Below are 19,475 nucleotides of genomic sequence, written 5' to 3' on the forward strand. Positions count from 1 at the left end.
GGCAATATGGTGAAACCCTGGCTCTACAAAAAATACAACAAAGCTAGCCAGGCGTGGTGGCACACCTGTATTTCCAGTTACTAAGGAGGTTGAGGTAGGAGGATCACCGGAGCCTGGGAGAAGGCTGCAGTAAGCAAGACTGTGCCACTACTGCACTCCAGCCTGGGCAACAGAACAAAACCGTCTCAAAAAAAAAGTAGAGAGAAAGCAGGAGGGCATAAAAATTGGAGGGTGAAAAGACATTTAACTAACCTGGGTGGACTACTATAGTCAAGGTCAAACTTATTTTTACAAATTTCATGTTATAAAACAAGCTAAAAAGTGGTCATTTGTCCTAAGACATCATTAATAACAGCTAGCACTATCTGTACCTCACAAAGCACCATACATTTAGATTATACTGCCTTGCAAACTGCTTAATGAAATGCTAAGTGTAGTATGAACAAAATATTTTGCGGGGGGGGAACCCCAAAAATCAGCAATGGAGACTTTTAAGATTGAAATAAACCTGAAAAGAATGAACTGATTTCTTGACTTGTATCCTTAATGTCTCTAAATAGGCCTGCTTTTGCTCTTTCTGGAAAGCAGTTAACTGCTTAGATGTTTACTTTCTTCAGAGGTATTTCTGAAATTCACAAAGTCACAAGGTCTCAAAAACAATGTTTATTTTAAGACGTAAAATGTACCATCTAGCACCAATGCCTGTAAATACCAAAATTCTATCCGGTTACTACTCTTTGGAACAAATATGATTAAAGTCCTTGACAGATTATTGTATATGAGCAATGGCTTCATAACATAAAACAGAGACACAGAACAAAAATTCATTTGGTATATACATACAGAACTACATTTGTAGTTATTCAAAAACCTTTCACTGTTTCATATAAACAATACCAGTATTTTTAAGCCAGATTTTCCTGGAACATATACATAAAGAAAAGTACATGAGCCACGTAAGTGCATAAGCCTGAAACTGGTCTTTCTATTCTCACTCCATTATCAAATGAAAAACCTGTAAAGATATCTTTTGTTCCTCCAATCTTCTGATTTGTCTTCTTAGCAACTCATTACAATATAATTTACTGATTAAATCACACAGATATGTATGGTGGAGGAAAAGAAAACTTTGGCTAATATAAGTATACAAGACAGTATCTCAGTTCTTCTTAAAATTAAAAGAACATTTAAGTATTAATATTTTAAAAGAAATGAAGTGGAAAATACAAATGATAAATATTGTATAATTATGTACAAAATGAAAACCTGTTAAACTTTGGAGACAAACTAAAATTTACTAGTTTGAATTTAAAACATTATTATATAATAGTAGACAGTTCTCTTCAGAAATTTATCTCTAGTTTCCTGTAAAAGGTCAAGTCAATCATACTGGTTCACTGTTTTTGGCAGATTTTAGCCTCGCCTCAAAACCAATTTTTATTTGAATAACTGATTCCCAACATTTCTTTTAAGTAGAACTTGATGCTGAACTAAGTAACCTAAGCTAGATTCAGGGCCATTGGCAGGCAGGCAGGTAAGCAGACATTTTTCGTATTGCAGGCAGCCCATTGTGGTCGTCATTTATACATCGGCTCTCTAAGGATGTGCCAGAAAAAAATCTGTGAACACAATCTTCCCATGCTGTATTCACATCTTTAGTTCACCCAGGTTGTTAGAGGCTTGGGTAAAATGATTAAAGGCTTCACGATGTAAATTTCTATAAGAAAAAAAAAGGAAACTTAAAAGATTGATTTACCACAAACTATTTACAGGGTATTTAATAATGCCTAATAGGCCTCACAATGCCTAGTATGCCTAACAGTGGTTACGTGCAATTCAAGTGAACAACCATGCATGTTTATAGATGGTTCCTCGCTGACACCTAACAGGCAAGTGAAGAAAGAACAGATGCACTGGACATTATCAAAATTAAAATACTTGTGCTTCAAAAGACACACCATAGGCCGGGTGTGATGGCTCACACCTGTAATCCCAGCACTTTGGGAGGCTGAGGCAGCAGAGCACTTGAGACCAGGAGTTCGACACAAGCCTGGCCAACATAGTGAAACCCAGTCTCTACTAAAAACAAAAAAATTAGCCGGGCATCATGGCACATGCCTGTAGTCCCAGCTACTTGAGAGGCTCACACAGGAGAATCACTTGAACCTGGGAGGCAGAGGTTGCACTGAGCCAAGATCATGCCACTGCACTCCAGACTGGGTGACAGTGCAAGACTCTCTCAAAAGAAAAATAAGAAAATAATAAAGAAAATAAAAGACATACTATCAAGAAAATGAAAAGACAACCCACAGAATGGGAGAAAATATTCAGAAATCATGCATCTGTAAGTGTCTAGTATTCAGAATATATAAAGAACTCTCACAACTCAAAAGCAAAAAGACAAATAAATCAATCTGAAAATGGGCCAAGCATTTCTTCTAAATACAGAAAAGATACCCAACATCATTAGTCATTAGAGAAATGAAAACCACAGTTTAGGGACTATCTCATATCCACTGAGATGGGTATAATTAACAAATGTTGGTAAAAATGTGGAGAAAACTGGAACCCTCATACACTGCTGGTGAGAATGTATAATGGTATGGTAGATTTGGAATACAGTTTGCAAGTCTTCAAAAAGTTAAACAGAGGTCCCATATAACCTTGCAATTCCTCTAAAATATTCAAGAGGTCTGAAAACATGTTCACACAAAAATTCGTAGATGAATGTTCATAGCAGCATTATTCATCTCATCAATGGATGGATAAGGTGTGGTATAGCCATATAAGGGAATATTATTCAGCCACAAAAAGGAGTTAAGTGCTAATGCGTGCTACAATGTAGATAAGGCTTGAGAATACCATGCTGAGTGAAAGAAGACAGGCACAAGAGACCACATAGTATGTGACTCGTTACATATGATGAGCAGAATAGGCAAATCCATAGAGAGATTAGTGGTTGCCAGCAGCTGGGGACAAGGGTAACAGGGAGTGACTGCTAATGGGTAAGAGGCTTCTCTGTGGGGTGACGAAATCGTTAAAAATTAGAAAGTGGTGATTTACACAACTATTTGAATATACTAAAAACCACCAAATTGTACACCTTAAAAGCATGAATTTTATGGTGAATTACATCAACTAAAAAATAGGTGTTTTTTTTTTTTTGCCAAAAGAAAAAAAAGCCTTTATATTCAGGAAACACAAAATCTTTATGTCTCCAAAAAAATTCTACTTTTAAAACTGCACAACAGCTTCAGTTAAAATGGATCTCTTAAAGCACCAAGTTTTAATTTTTTTGTATCTTTGGCACCATGCCACATAAATGTTAATCTGAATAATCCCACTGCTGCCTTTTTACTTAGATTTAGTCCTAACACCTACTTTTGTTCCCTAAAACTAAGTTTTATTTGCTTTTGACTAGAATTCATATAATCAGAAAACTTTATCACAAACATAATCAAAGATGATAGAAAAAAGTGTGGGCTTATTGAATCTAGCATCCTTAATTCATAAAAGTAATCATCTCCCTGCCTTACACTAGGTTACATATACCAAAGGTGCTGGGAATACAAAAATAGATGAAAGGGCCAGGTGCAGTGGCTCAGACCTGTAATCCCAACAATTTGGGAGGTCGAGGTGGGCAGATCACTCGAGTCCAGGAGTGCAAGACTAGCCTGGACAACATGGCGAAACTCCCACTCTACAGAAAAAAATACAAAAATTAGCTGGGCATGGTGGTGCATGCCTATGGTCCCAGGTACTCAGGAGGCTGAGGTGGGAGGATCATTTCTTGAGCCTGTGAGGCAGAGGTTGCAGCAAGCTGAGATTGCACCGCCGTACTCCAGCCTGGATGACGGAGTGAGACCCAGTTTCAAAATAAAAAGGAAGAAGTACAATTCTTCCCTCTTTCTACAGGTTCAAACCCTAGGTATCACTGAGGCAACCTGCATAAAATGTGATTATTATACCAGGTAAAACATGCACCAAGAAAGGGGAAGATACATAAATTCTACTTAATTGAGTACATTTATCTTTTATGGACTCATCTGCCTTGCTATATTTCATTTTCTGTAAAAAATTTTTAATAAGGAAAAGTTCACAAAGGTAAGAGCTAGCATTTTAAAATCTCACAGAGATAAAAGAAACTTATAAATAGCTAATCACTTGTTTGAGGTAATACCCAATTATAGAGCTATACAAATTACACCTATGGAAAAGCTGGAAAAGGCCTTTAAAAGACAAGCCTGGCCACATATGGTGGCTGATGCCTGTAATCCCAGAACTTTGGGAGGCCGAAGTGGGCGGATCACTTGAGCCCAGGAGTTCGACACCAGTCTAGGCAACACAGTGAAACATGTCTCTACTTAAAAAATACAAAAAAAGAAAAAAGAAAAAGGAAAAAAAAAAAAAACCTGGCTTTAAAGCAAAAACCCAAGGCAAGATAGATTAAATTATCTTGACACTAAGTTAGTGCCTGAGTCCAGTGAATCATTATAGCTGTTTCTCCACATCAAAATCAACGCCCATACCACACATATGCCCTGAAATAGTGTCCAGCTGATGAAACCTCCTTGGAGAATGAAGAACTGAGAATGTTATTTACCGACTTTTTCTTTCTGATGTATATAATATGAATATCTTCACTTCGATACTCTTCATCATGTTTTTCCAAAGGAATTTCTTCAAAGTCAAAGTCTAGCTGAAGGAGCTATAAATTTAAGAGACATACTTCAAATTCAGTATTATGAACTGACCTGTGGGTGACAGAAGTCAGAATGGTGGTTATCTTTTTTTTTTTTTTTTTTTTTTTTGAGACAGTCTCACTCTGTCACCCAGGCTGGCGTGCAGTGGTGCGATCTTGGCTCACTGCAACCTCCGCCTCCCTGGGTTCAAGCAATTCTCCTGCCTCAGCCTCCTGAGTAGCTGGGATTACAGGAGTGTAACACCACACCCAGCTAATTTTTGTATTTTTTGTAAAGAAAGGGTTTCACCATATTGGCCAGGCTGGTCTCGAACTCCTGACCTCGTGATCCGCCCATCTCGGACTCCCAAAGCGCTGGGATTACAGGCATGAGCCACCGCGCCTGGCCAGTGGTTACCCTTTGAGGAGTACTGCCTGGGAAAGGGCAGTGTGCAAACCTTCCAAGATCCTGAAAATGTCCTCTATCTTTATGTTGGTAATAGTCACTTGGGTGTATACACATGAAAAATTAAGCTCAGCACTTGACTGATAGGTATGCATTTTACATATGCTTTATCAGTAAAAGCTGTTTAACAGTAAGAAATTTTCATTATGAATCATTTCAAAACATGAGCATTTTTCATATTCAAGAAAAACATGAAAACAAAAAAACATTTTAGTATATGTTACCTGAGGCAGTCATATACCTGCTGTCTCATTAAACCAAAGTAGTCCTTTCAGCAGACAAAACTGCAGGCCTATATAGATGTACCCTCAAAAGCGTACTCACAATGTGACAGTAGATAGAAATCTACTCACAATGTGATAGATTTGTGTCCATAAAAAGGGTTTGGGCTATCACTAGGGGAAGAAGGGTGACAGATACATAAAACCCTATATACTATATTTGCAACTTTGTGTAAGTCTTTTCTAACTACTTCAGAACAAAAAGTTAAAGAAAAAAAAAGACCCTAAAAATAGACAGTTATCTAGGTTGGAGGTTTCATAAATATGTAGACAAAAACACAGAAGTAAAAACTTATCACTTGGCAACATGGGAAAACCCCATCTCTACAAAAAAACACAAAAAGTGAGTCGGGTGTGGTAATACATGTCTTTTGTCCCAGTTACTTGTGGGGGCTGAGGCAGAAGGATCACTTGAGCCTAGGAGGTTGAGGATGCAGTGAGCCCTGACTATGCCACTGCACTCCGGCATGGGCTATAGGGTGAAACCCTGTCTCAAAACAAAAACAAAAACAAACAAACAAACAAAAACAACTTATCACCTGCACATTTCTTTTTTTTTTTTTTGAGACAGAGCCTTGCTTTGTCGCCCAGGCTGGAGTGCAGTGGCCGGATCTCAGCTCACTGCAAGCTCCGCCTCCCGGGTTTACACCATTCTCCTGCCTCAGCCTCCCGAGTAGTTGGGACTACAGGCGCCCGCCACCTCGCCCAGCTAGTTTTTTTGTATTTTTTAGTAGAGACAGGGTTTCACCGTGTTAGCCAGGATGGTCTCGATCTCCTGACCTCGTGATCCACCCGTTTCGGCCTCCCAAAGTGCTAGGATTACAGGCTTGAGCCACCGCGCCCGGCCTCACCTGCACATTTCTATCACGCATTCTCCAAAGGTAATACATACATCATTAATATGTTCCCCAAAGGCAGCATCATGTGGAATAAACACTGAATACTGTTCTTAAAAAGGAGTGGCACCAGTATTATTTAACATTCTTCTGTAGCCATAGATCAACTAATTAGAAATGAAATAAAGGATCAGAAAAGATGAAAAAGGGGAGCTCTGCAGAATCATGGGCTGTGAAGATCCTTTTCTCAGCTTCACACAAACAATGTTTTCCCCACCCAAAATTACCATAAAATACTTGAAGAGTCACATACAGACTCCCTGAAGGGAAATCACTACAAAGATAATACAGCACTTAATACTTACCTCAAAATATTTTTTCTCAATTTCTGGATTTTTTCCCATTGTTCGTTGTTCATAACAACATATAATACAAGTTTCAAATCCACTGATATCTTTTAGAGTTTTCAGCAATGGCTCCAAAGACTATTTAAAAAAGAATATACTTTTTGTTTATGATTTAAAAATTTTTTCTACTCTAAAAGTGGGTTGAGGAGGTAGAGGGATATTTATAGCTCCCCTACAATTTATCCATCTTTGAATCAATTCAACAAAGTACATGTAATTAAAGCTCTAGGCTAGGTGTGGTGGCTCACACCTCTAATATCAACACTTCGGAAGGCAGAGATGAAAGATTGCTTGAAACCAGGAGTTCAAGACCAGCCAGGAAAATACAGCGAGAGACACCCCACCTCCACACACACCTTACAAAAAGTTGAAAAATTAGCCAGCATGCTGGTGCACACCTATAGTCCTAGCTATTGAGGAGGCTGAATGGGAGGACTGAGTCTCACGGGCTCAAGGTTACAGTGAGCTATGCTCACTCCACCGCATTACAACATGTGTGACAGAGCAAGACCCCTACCTTAAAACAAACAAAAACCCCTCTGTAACTAACGATTGGGTAAGCTCCTCTTAACTAAACCATGTGCTGATTTCGGTTTCCAGAAAAAGGATTCAGACAACTGCATTTTGGAGTTCTCATGGAAAAACAAATGTAATCAACTTTACTCAAGAGATTAATTTTATGTAATTTGAGATTTAAATAATCAACAATTTACCCTACAAAAGTTAAATCTGACCCTAACTTGGTTCAGTGCTAATTATTTTTAAAATAACTGATACCCACAACACTATACAAACTGATGCACCTTTTTTTTTTTTTTTTTTTTTTGAGACGGAGTTTCGCTCTTGTTGCCCAGGCTAGAATGCAACGGCACTATCTCAGCTCACTGCAACCTCCACCTCCCGGGTTCAAGCGATCCTCCTGCCTCAGCCTCCCAAATAACTGGGATTACACGCATGCACCACCACGCCAGGCTAATTTTGTATTTTTAGTAGAGACAAGTTTTGTCATGTAGGTCAGGCTGGTCTCGAACTTCCGACCTCAGGTGACCCACCCGCCTTGGCCTCCCAAGTGCTGGGATTACGGGGGTGAACTACTGCGCCCGGTCCAAACTGATATTTAAAGCAAAGAACAGTGAATTATTTACAACTTAATTCTCAATGTCATGGTTAACATGTTCCCTGGGAACAACCAAGGGAAAAAGAGACGATTTTGGCTTTTCATAACATCCAATTGACAAAATCCTTTAAAAATTTTTACAGAAGCCGTGAGTAAAATGCATGTAACACTTTTCTCAACATGCTTCACCAGGCCGGTATGTTAATGATGAGCATATATACAAATGGTCCATGGTGACTTTTATCTTTTCTTTACTGCATCAACTATAAGGCAAATCCCGGATTCAAAGATGTTAAAATGTGAAGAAACGTGTGCTTCAGAATCCATGAAATATGGTTCATCTTCTAAATGAAGGTATTTCACTCACTGAATACTTACCTCTTCATAGTATATGCAGTCGGCCATCAGTATATAGTCGGGTGGAGAAGGAAAGCCTTCTATTTCTTCCCCCCTTAAAAATGTCAAACAAATATTTCAATTGTTGTTTTAATAATTCAAAATACTCTTGTTTTATAAAGAACCGAAAAGTCTCCGTCCATCCTTTTAATGAAACGCAATTTAAAACAAACTACAAATCGATATCTTAAAACAAGCTGAAAGGCCATACAAACCATTTCAGTACCTTGGCTTGAACAGAACCAGTGACAAGATGCTTGTTCATATTAATATTCATCTTCAGCAAGTCTTGCAATTCCTCAAGATCGGTGACTACAACATCAGCCCTATAAAATAACGTCGACTGAGGTGTAAGCACAGGCGGGAAAACCTGTAATCTGGATTTCTCCAGCAAGAAGGTGCCCCCACATCCCGCCCGCCCGTCAGCTCTTACCCAAGGGTAGCGGCCATGAGCCCCACGGCCCCGGTACCCGAACCCAGCTCCAGCACCGACCGCCGGCTCAGCGCGTGGGCCCCGTCACCAGAAAACTCGGGCGTTTCCAGGTATTTAGAAAGGACAATGGCAGCGTCCCAAACAACGCAACCCACGCCGCCGGAGCCATACTGCTGTAGTCGTAGCACCGTACCATCCCGCTTCTCCAACACGCGCACAAAGCTCCCCAGTGGGTCCTCCAGCGAGGACTCCGGCGTAGCCGCCATCGCGGCCGGCAACAGAAAGCGGCGCGCGCAGGCACGTCACATCAGCGCGCACCGCCCCGCCCTGCGGCTCCGCCCCCTCCCCGCGGCTGAGTTGACGCAGCAGCGCGCGTGAGTTAACAAAGCCCGGAAGGCGGCGTTACCTGGGCGGGGCCGAATGTGGGGCTCCGCCTTTCCCGACGGGCTTGGCAGCCCCCGCTCTACTCTAAATCACACGTTTGGCTTAACGAAGAGGCCGTTTAAATCACTTTTCTTGACAAAACTACTATTATAATCTGCTCTTTAAAAAACAAAGCCAACCTCAGAGTTTACCTAGTTGGAGACTTGATTTACAGAGTAGTTACAAGGCTTAAATGCAAGCAGCTTCCAAGATCCTACGAAAGATGGCTATAATCTTACAATCTTCCTTTTCAAGTTCCTAGTATGCTCCTAGTTTTTTGTATGAATTCAAAAAAGTGGTTGCTAGAAGCCTGCAGCTCACATTTAACACTGAAGAAAAATGTGTGTGTGTGTGTGTGTGTGTGTGTGTGTGTGTGTGTGTGTCTCTCTACAGGACTCAACAATCTCCCCCTTTGTTCCTTATAATGAAAACACATATTTTAAAAGTCTTTTAAAATTAAGACTGGGGTGATTTATTAATCTTGTTAAGAACTCTGATACAAAGCACAGTAAAAGGCCACAGACCAGTAAATAAACAACGTGGCTTTTGGCTACTTTACAACTGCTGCTACAGCACTATCAGCAAAACACTCTTTATCACTTTGAACAAAGGCATCCAAATGGCAAATAAAAGTTTTACTCACTTATCTGATTAAAACATTTAATAAAGCTTTAAGTATTTGCTGGTTTAAATATTACCAATCTAAAAAATATATTTAAAAAAAATTTCAGTTAACACGAGATTTATAGAGAAAGTTACTAGGTGTTGAAGGCAAGGCAGTTGGTTCCTATGCCATAGAATTTTTTTTGAATTTATGAATTAGTAAAGTAGCAGATTGTATTATAGGCCTCAAGTCACTTAAATTTATATAGATTAGCAGTATCTTTAAATATACAATATAAACAAAACTGTACATACATGGCATATTAACTGTTTTCCATAACAATAGGCAATTCATTAGCTAAAGACATCATAGTCTGCAAAAACAAAAGGCACATCTGAATGAGATACATGCCCTTTTTACCTCCATCATTGGGTTATGTAGTCTTTGATTACATTTTGACAAAATAATAAACACTTACAGTGCCATTCTATTATTTTCATCCTACTTTTCATTTTTGTCTTCAGCAGCAAATACCGGCATTTAAGACATGGAATTAAAGAGTTTAAGAACAGTTGGTGTTATTCACAATTCTCCTAGATGTAAAAACTAGAAGTAAAAACTAGAAGATGGTCAAAGAGGTCTAAAAATCAGTAACACCATATACCCCTCCCATATTTGTGTAAATTCACTGCCTTAAAAAGGCATCTATTACTCAAATTTGAAAAATTTCACAAAAGCACTATCCCTTTTCAGTGCAATCATGTCACTGTAAACCATATTTTTGCAGAGTTTACAGTGCAAATATAAATTCTTTATACTGGCCTTTTGGCAGCACTGAGGATCCAAGACAAGGCAATGCTACTGATCACCTGAGGATAATGGTGAAGGACTTTTGTATTTTTATTTTTCCAATTCTTAAAAGCTTATTTGATCAGTAGCATTTTTGTAAGAGCATTATTTGTAAAAAGTACTAAAATACTATGTCTTTTTTTGAATAAATTAAAAAAAAAACTTTACAAATACCATTCCAGTGTCAATGACTACATATGGCTAAGGTCATTGGGGAGTTTCTGCATTTTCTACCAAAGGCAGTCTGTACAATGGGGGGTGCGAAAGCTCCCGTTTGTAAGTCTTTGGTGGCAGTTTTGGCAGATGAGGGCTTGAATTCTGCCTTGGTGGAACAGGGGGAGCTGGAGGATGAGCAAGATTATTCTGACTAGAACTGAGCACATAGCATCGACGTGGTACCCTTGGAGAGGGTGTGCTAGGAGGAGTGCTTGGCGAATTTGGACACGTACTGTCTCTGAGCCAGTCTGAATCTCTGTGAAGATGCCCCAGTGGAGGTGGCTGAAGATTAAATGGACAGTTTATAAAGTGTTCTGGAGGCCGAAGGGGAACCGGTGGAGGGGTATCAGGAAGAGGATCTCTTGGTGGTGGTGGAGGTGGACTATGCAGAGGCCCATCAAATGCACCAGTAGGAACAGGAACTCTGGGTTTTACCTTGGGAGGAGGAGGCTGTCTCGGTGGAATAGCAGGAGGATCATCATCAGATTTCATATTTCCCTCAAAAAAAAAAAAAAAAAGTAATTAAATTATACCTCTATTCTCCTGAAAAATTTTTAAAAATGTTAAGTCTGAAAAATTCTTATGTATCAAGTTAAATTCAGAGGCTCAAAATAAACTAATCTGGGTTAATTATCAGATTATGAGTGCTCCTAGTTTAATTCAGGGCTGAATTTAATATTTTTATATATGAGATGTTTTAATTTAAGTCTTAGAACATAACTCTTTATCTTGCTTTGTGCATACATTTCAGAAATTTATGTATTTTAATTATAATAGGTAAGTGACAATTTATTGCTTTATAGCCATGAAAGGACATGATGCCAAGAGGATTTTAATGTCTAGCTTCTGCTTACTGGGCATCTACTGCTCCTTTCTCCAATGAGGCTTAGAGCAGTAGATCTCAAAGTGTGATCCAGGGACCAACAGCATCAGTACCAGCAGGGAACTTGTTAGAAAAGCAAATTCTTGGGCCCCATCCTAGACCTACTGAATCAGAAACTCTGGAGGTGGGGCTCCACAATCTGATTTTACCAAGCCTTTTAGGTAATTCTGATGCACCCTTAAAATTTTGAGAAGCATTAGTTGAAAGTTTGAAGAATGCTTGGAATACTACTAAAGGTTTTTTCCACCTGTACCAGAAAGAAATTGTACTTCCAGCCTCTTTTTCATTTTTAGTTTTTGAAATGGAGTCTTGTTCTGTCGCCTAGGCTGGAGTGCTATGGTACAATCTTGGCTCACTGCAACCTACCTCCACCTCCCAGGTTCAAGTGATTCTCCTGCCTTAGCCTCCTGAGTAGCTGGGGTTACAGGTGCCCACCACCATGTCAGGCTAATTTTTGTATTTTTAGTAGAGACAGGGTTTCACCATATTGGCTAGGCTGGTCTTGAACTCCTGACTTCAGGTGATCTGCCTGCCTCAGCCTCCCAACCAGTGTTTTTTTTTTTTTCTTTTGAGACAGAGTTTTGCAATTGTTGCCCAGGCTGGAGTGCAGTGGCACAATCCTGGCTCACTGCAACCTCAACCTCCCAGGTTCAAGCGCTTCTCCTGCCTCAGCCTCCCTAGTAGCTGGAATCAGAGGCACCTGCCACCACACCCAGCTAATTTTTTGTATTTTTAGTAGAGATGGGGTTTCATCATGTTGACCAGGCTGGTCTCGAACTCCTGATCTCAGGTTATCTACCCGCCTCGTCCTCCCAAAGTGCTGGGATTACAGGCATGAGACACCGTGCCTGGCCCAGCCTCTTATTTAGAAAAGGTTTTTATAAGGATTAAACAACTAAAAGTATTTTTCAAATATAACAACCCAAATGTTGAAAAACCATAAATGGTAGCCAAAGTATAATTCACAGACTCTTTATAACACTGGGTATTATTTTGAAGATTCACAACTTTGAATAAGTTGGAGTAAAGTCCTGTTGATTACCTTAGAATTTGAAGCATCATGATCAAACTTTTTTCGAGGAGGAAGAGGAGGAGGAATCAGGGGCTCTTCACTTAGTTTATGTAAACTACCACATGAACTAAAGAAAGACTCTGGGGGAGAAAAAGACTAGTTTAACCACAATTCACAGTATAATTATAAGATAAACCTTTATCACAGCTTCTGGTCGATACTTCTACTATGGCATTTGTCAGACTATCGACTATTGGTTTACCTATCTTCCCCATTAAATTGTAAGCTTTCTGAGGGCAGTGTGTATTTATTTCTGTATCTCTAGCACCACCACAGTGCCTGGGGCATGAATGGGTACTTTAGCTAAATGAAGGTATACCATTTAATTATGATTAATGAGATTCTGCTCCCTGAAAAGTCTTTCACAAATCAAAACATGTCTAAATATACTGTAGTAACTTCCAAAGAAAGACCATCCTAATCAGAGACCATATATTTTTGAAGCAGCTACGATTGGGCCCATCACCACACAGGTAACAAAACCCTCCATATAGGAGCCCATAAGGTAGTGTTAATATCACATAACTCTTTGTCTTTGCAAGTCTCTCATTGATAATGTACACGTTATATAATCACATTAAAGGAAATTTACAAAATGATAAATGACAGGAAAATACCCCTAAACAGATCAACCAGACATATAATAATTACTATCTTCATTTTTACTTTTTCTATAGTTCAACTTCCCATTTGATCTCTCTATATTCACACTGTTGTTACAAAGGCAGTAACTATGTCGTATTTATCATTATACTGAGATCGGGAACACAGGAGCTAACTGGGAAAGAAGTTGATGAGTTTAACCTTAAACACTCTAACTGAACTGCTTATGAGACATCCAAGTAGATATGTCAAACTAATTATTCTGTGTCAAAAATTGCTATCCTGATCATGTGGCTCTGCAGTTACCTCTGGGCGGGGGGCGGGGAGGGGGGAGGAGGGCATCCTGTTGGCTCAGGAGGAAACAGCTGATATAAAAGGTATGCTTATGATGCTTATGAGGTTGGCAGATGGTGAGGGGAGGTTAGGCAGAGGATGTTCCTCAGACCTGCCAGCATTGTTTGTGCGGTCTTTGGGAGAACTCCTCTCGGTGGTGCTATATCTGTCCCATTTGGTTTAGTTGGCCAATCCTGCCCAGGGTACCCCAATTCAAGCCAAGGAGTAGGCATGGGACTCACTTTCTTAACATGATCAGATTTTTATCTACCTCTCTTTCATGCAAGTAGCCATTTTTTTAGGGAAAGCGAACCTGACCCCTTAGCTCCAGGGATGGGGCCTAATTAGTGTAAATCAATCAGAGTAATCCCATTCCTTTAGCCAGAGTGATGAGTTTAACTGTAGGCATGTGACCTAATTCAGACCAGTGAAATTTAAAAGGAGATTTTCTGGAGGCTAATGGAAAGGAAGTTCCTTGCTCTTTTTTGGAAAAGCGTTGTCATACTGTCTTGTCTGTACTTCTCTCTATATATAATTTGACTGAACAAATAAGCACACAACCTTTACTGCTCTTGCCAGTTATGATTTTGAGGAAAAACAGCTTTAGATCAAGCTGATAATCTGGACAAAACAATGAAGAGTCAAAAAGAACCCTGGTCTTTAATTACATCATCGAGTCACTGAATCAACCAGTCTTAAAGCAGCCTTCCCCTAGGCTTCCAAGTATGTCTGAGTGTTTTCTTATTGTTTAAGCCAGTCTTAGGTGGTAACAGACGCACACATTCATGGAAGCAGATGATATGTGAATGATGGGAAAGCTATGAGAGTTTTGAATCTGGGTCTGACTCTACAGTCACCACTTAACTAGTATATTTCTCCATAGTAGGCAATCAATAACCCTTGCTGAAATGTGAATGCAATTTAATTTTCTATCAAGTGCATTTCCCTACAAGACTACAGTTTTTATGAACTTTTTTAGTGCCTGCAGTTATTCCAAACTGGTGAATATAGTAGAATTTACTAAACAATTTCTATAATGTTAGTTATCTATCTAAGTTAATTCTAATGTTCTGCCATTCATTCATTCATTCATTCATTCAACAGTTATTGGGCACCTGCTAATACTGTCATGCACTGTCTGAAGCACTAGCAATATAACCGTGAACAAAATGCAAAAAGTCATGTCCTTATGGAACTTCTAATCTAGGTTAGGGAAAGATAAGTACAAGTATAATGCCTATAAATTATGAGAAGAAATATTTGGTTGGAAAGGGGTATAGAAAGAGGTGTGAGGGGAGCAATATAAATAGGGTGATTAGGGAAGGCTTCACTAAGGTAACACAACCTGAAGGCGGTAAGGGAGCAGGCTGTGAGGCCAAATGGCTGAAGAGTATTACAAGTAGCAGGAATGGCAAGAGCAAAGCATTGATGCAATAATGTGTCTATTATGTTAAGGCAGACTGACTGAAGGGGGAAAATAAGTGATGAGGTCTGACAGATTAAACAAACCCAAACTGTGTAGGGCCTGTAGGTTCTTTAAAGGAACCGGCTTTCACTCTGAGTGAGATGGAGAGCCACCAGAGGGCTTTTTTTTTTTTTTTGAGATGGAGTTTCACTCTTGTCGCCCAGGCTGGAGAGCAATGGTGTGATCTCGGCTCACTGCAACCTCTGCCTCCCGGGTTCAAGCAATTCTCCTGCTTCAGCCTCCCGAGTAGCTGGGATTACAGGCGCCTGCAACCAGGCCCAGCTAATTTTTGTATTGTTAGTAGAGACGGGGTTTCACCATGTTGGCCAGGCTGGTCTCGAACTCCCAACCTCAGGTGATCACCCACCTCAGCCTCCCAAAGTGCTGGGATTACAGGGGTGAGCCACCGCATGCTGTACTAAAAACATACTAAAGTGGAGAAGATAAGAAGTTAGGATGCTTACTGTAATAAACAAGGTAAAAGTTATGGTGGCTTGGACCAGGGTGGCAGCAGTGGAGATGGTGAAAAATTGTTAGATTCTGGATATATTTTGAGAGTGGTCAAGATTTGTTGATAGGTCACATTTGGGGTGTGAGAAAGGGAGAGAAATAAAAGATACTTCTATTATAGTATTTTTAGCCTAAGGAACTGGATGCTTGTAATTAGAATTGAGATGAGGATGCAGTGAGAGGAACAACTTTGGAGGGGATAATAAGAAGCTCAGTTTCAGAGAGGTTAAGTTTGAGATTCCTATAAAGATATCCAACTGGAGCTGTTAAATGGGTCATTAAATATATGAGTCTAGAAGTCAGAAGAGAGGTTCTGGCTAGAGATAAAAACTTGGGAATTATCATCATGTAAATGATACAAGACTGAACAACCAAGTGAGTGAGAAGAGGTCCAGAAACTGAGTCCTAAGGCCTTCCGATGTCAACAGTTTGGGAAGGTAAGGAGGAACCAGCAAGAGAGACCAAGGAGCGACAAGTGAAGTGGAAGAAAAGACAAGGGAGTGGGATGAATCTTCATGCATGTGACTTTTTCCAAATATTTATTGGGTATTTTGTATAAATAAAGGCAGAAGCTTTGTCTTTCTTGTTTGCCACTGAATCTCTTGTGCTTAGCAGAGTAGCTGGTACAAACTAAGTATTCAATTATCTGCTGAATCAGTAACATCAGAGGGTGTAAACATCTTTATGGTTTGATACATTGTATTCAGATTGCTTTCCAAAAGGGTTATACTAATATACCAGTTTACATGGGGATAAGTAATGTACCTTTTACCATAGGCTTGCTCACAATAAAAAACAAACAAACAAAAACAAACAAACAAAAAACAAATGAAAAAACACATTAATTCAAAAGACTAAAATGGCAACTCACTATTGTGTAAAATTCTTCGGATTTCTAATGATGCTGAACTATCTATAATTATCTATGTTCCTTACAAGATATACTTCCTTTGATGTGAAGTACCCATGTTCATTGTGAATGGAGTCTTGCCTTTTTTCTCATTTCATCTGAGTACTTTTCACACTTACTATAAATATTTTATTTCTTTCTTTGGGGATTTATTTTAGAATATCCAGAATTTATGCAGTTATTCTCAACTTTCTATTAAATTTCAAAATGTAAAATTTTCTTATATGGAAAACGTATTTTACTATCATTCCAAATAATGTCCAGAATTCTTACTTCTACGATGGCAGTGTTACGGGTTGAACTGTGTTCCCCCAAAAGATATGATGAAGTCCCATAACCTAGTACCTATAATTGTGACCTTATTTGGAATACAGTCTTTGCAGATGTAATGAAGTTAGGATGAGGTCATTAAAATGGGTCCAAATCCAGTATGACATGACCAGTGTCTTTTTAAGAAGAGGAGAAGAAATAAAGAAACATTTCGTGACAAGACAGCCATATGACAATGGAGGCAAAGATTGAAGTGATGCATCTACAAATCAGGAGATGCCAAGGATTGCCAGCAAATGCCAGAAGCTAGAAGCAGCAAGGAAGGATTCTCTTCTCCAAGTTTCAGAGTCAACATGGCCCTGCCAACATCTTGATTTTGGATTTCTGGCCTTCAGAACTGTGGGACAATACATTTTTGCTCTTTTAAGCTACTCAGTTTGTGGTGCTTTGTTATGGCAGTATTAAGAAACTAATAGACAGTGTAATGACATCTCCACCACAGAACAACAAGAAAAATAAGAAATATCAATAAACTTCAATAAAGCCAGGAAATACATGAAGCTGAAGCTTTAATTCATGAAGGTAGATTATAATGTATATGGAGACAGATGGAGGAAGATGAAACCCAAATGTCTGCAGAGAGTAATACTGACAAACAGCAGCAAATCTGCCCCCACAGAACCAAATAAGGATTCAGGAGCTAAAGGCATTGGGTACAAAGGAAGGCACGGGCATGAAAACAGAAGACTTAAAGGTTAAGTCTGGATAAGGGGCAGTTAGAACCCCATTCTCCTCTCCCCTACCTAGTAAGGTCAGGCAATGACCTCATTCCCACCTCTGTAGGAGACTGGCAGTTTTATTCTCCGGAGAATCTAAACCCCAGACTTGGGATACTAGTCTGAGCTGAAAACACAGATATCCATACTACATGGCGAGACTGCCCCAGGCAGAAGATTCAAAGATCCTTCTTTAGAGAAACTAAACATTCCTAAAGAAAATGCCTATAGATTCTAACATTTGGGGATTTCCTAAGTAAAAAGTTATCATTCCATCACTCTACAGTGAAACCCACAAGTCAATAAGTGCCCATGGATATAGATATAGCACTTCCCATCAGTTTCCCCCTCATTCGAAAATATGAACAGAAATACTACCAGACAAGAAAGGAAAGCCTCCAATATGAAAGACAAGAGACTACAACTAATACAAGAAAGAAGGTCAGAAAAGAGACACCAGAAACAATTTTTTTTTTCAAAAATACTATAATTACCCATCATCTCAAATATTCATCATTTCTTTGTGGTGAGAACATTTAAAATCTTCTCTTTTATCTATTCAGAAATATATATTAGTATTAACTATAGTCACTGAAACTTTGCATCCATTGACCAAAGTCTCCCCCCTTTCCCAGTACAACCCTGTCCAGCCACTGGATATGAGACTTAGATGATTTGATCATTCCACAATGTACACATGTATCAAAACATCAGATTGTACCCTATAAACATATACAATTATCTGTCAATTAAAAATAAAATTTAAAAATACTATAATTATTATCCTAAGAGAGATAGGAGAAGACAGTGCATCCATGAAATTAGAATAGGATGCTATTAAAAAAAGGCATGATCAGAGGGAACTGAGAATTCTTAGAAATTCAAAATTATGACAGATGAAAAAAATAAGTAGAAAAGCTCAAAGATAAAGTGAGGAAATCTTCCAGAAAACAGAACAAGAAGACAAAGAGATGGACAAGAGGTGATAAAAGACAAGAAAATTGGAGGACCAATCTAGGATGTATGAGAATAAGAAAAAGGAGCTCCACAAAAGGAGTCAGAGAATATGCTGGGGGAAAAATTATTACCAAAGCAATAGGAAACATTTTCTGGAAATCAAATACTCGAATCTCTAAATTTAAAGGGATCATTAAGTAGATGGCAAAATGAAAAAAAAAAAAAAACCCACATCAAAGCAGTTCACTGTGAAGCTGTAGATTATTAAGAATAAAGAGAATGCCTTAAAAGTTTCTTCAACATATTGTGGCAGAGCCTGCTGCTTCCCAGTACACTTTTCCCTTTTTCCTTTTAGTAATAGGATCCCACGAATTTTGGCAAGGCAAATGGCTTCTGAGTTAGAGACATTTCTTAGCCTCCTTTGTAGCTAAGAAGGTCTGCATGACTAAGTTTTAGGAAGACAGCAAAAGTGATATATGCAACTCCCAGATCTTGTCTTTTTTTCTTTTTTTGAGACGGAGTCTCTCTGTCGCCCCAGGCTGGAGTGCAATGACACGATCTTTGATCACTGAAACCTCCACCTCCCTGGTTCAAGCAATTATCCTGTCTCAGCCTCCTGAGTAGCTGGGACTACAGGTGCATGCCACTATGCCCAGCTAATTTTTGTATTTTTAGTAGAGATGGCATTTCACCATGTTGGTCAGGCTGGTCTCGAACTCCTGACCTCAGGTGATCTGTCCGCCTCGGCCTCCCAAAGTGCTGGGATTACAGGTGTGAGCCACTGCACCTGGCCCAGATCATGTTTTTATAACAAAGCTCCTTGCCCTCCATCGTCCTGCTAGCCAAAAAATGGTAACAACTATAGCAGGTACTCAAGACAGAGATGGAAGTCATATCTTGAGAATTCTGAATTGCCCTGCTTAGCTGGAAAACCCAGTGGAGCAGTTTCCTACTTGGTCTGGCTATTGTGAGGAATAAACTTCTATT

At 39.3% G+C, this 19,475-nt stretch overlaps 2 protein-coding genes across 6 annotated transcripts in view; both read right to left on the reverse strand.

Moving 5' to 3' along the window:
- Window positions 1–648: 648 nt before the first annotated feature.
- Window positions 649–8,903, reverse strand: VCPKMT (valosin containing protein lysine methyltransferase). 3 transcript variants are annotated; one of them, NM_001266438.1, is given in 6 exon segments: window positions 652–1,717; window positions 4,604–4,708; window positions 6,630–6,749; window positions 8,167–8,239; window positions 8,400–8,510; window positions 8,618–8,886. In NM_001266438.1, coding segments are annotated over 6 exon segments (690 nt in total). In that variant the 5' UTR covers window positions 8,884–8,886; the 3' UTR covers window positions 652–1,702.
- A 585-nt stretch (window positions 8,904–9,488) lies between these two features.
- The window catches only part of SOS2 (SOS Ras/Rho guanine nucleotide exchange factor 2), a 113,784-nt gene continuing 103,797 nt past the window's right edge, over window positions 9,489–19,475 (reverse strand). For 2 of the 3 annotated variants that reach the window (NM_001260585.1, XM_077938029.1), the window contains 2 exon segments: window positions 9,489–11,207; window positions 12,635–12,744. In NM_001260585.1, the coding sequence (NP_001247514.1) occupies window positions 10,701–11,207; window positions 12,635–12,744 (617 nt within the window). In that variant the 3' untranslated portion in view covers window positions 9,489–10,700. 3 annotated transcript variants of the gene reach the window in all.

This window comes from Macaca mulatta, chromosome 7 (assembly GCF_049350105.2).
Source record: "Macaca mulatta isolate MMU2019108-1 chromosome 7, T2T-MMU8v2.0, whole genome shotgun sequence".
Taxonomy (NCBI): domain Eukaryota; kingdom Metazoa; phylum Chordata; class Mammalia; order Primates; family Cercopithecidae; genus Macaca; species Macaca mulatta.

Excerpts from the sequence above, each read along its gene's own strand:
- VCPKMT (XM_015143634.3), bottom strand. The coding sequence starts at position 8,883 with ATGGCGGCTACGCCGGAGTCCTCGCTGGAGGACCCACTGGGGAGCTTT. Across the intron at positions 8,511-8,617 it reads CTCATGGCCGCTACCCTTGG|GGCTGATGTTGTAGTCACCG; the intron begins GTAAGAGCTGAC and ends GTTATTTTATAG. Across the intron at positions 6,750-8,166 it reads ACTGCATATACTATGAAGAG|TCTTTGGAGCCATTGCTGAA; the intron begins GTAAGTATTCAG and ends TTTTTTAAATAG.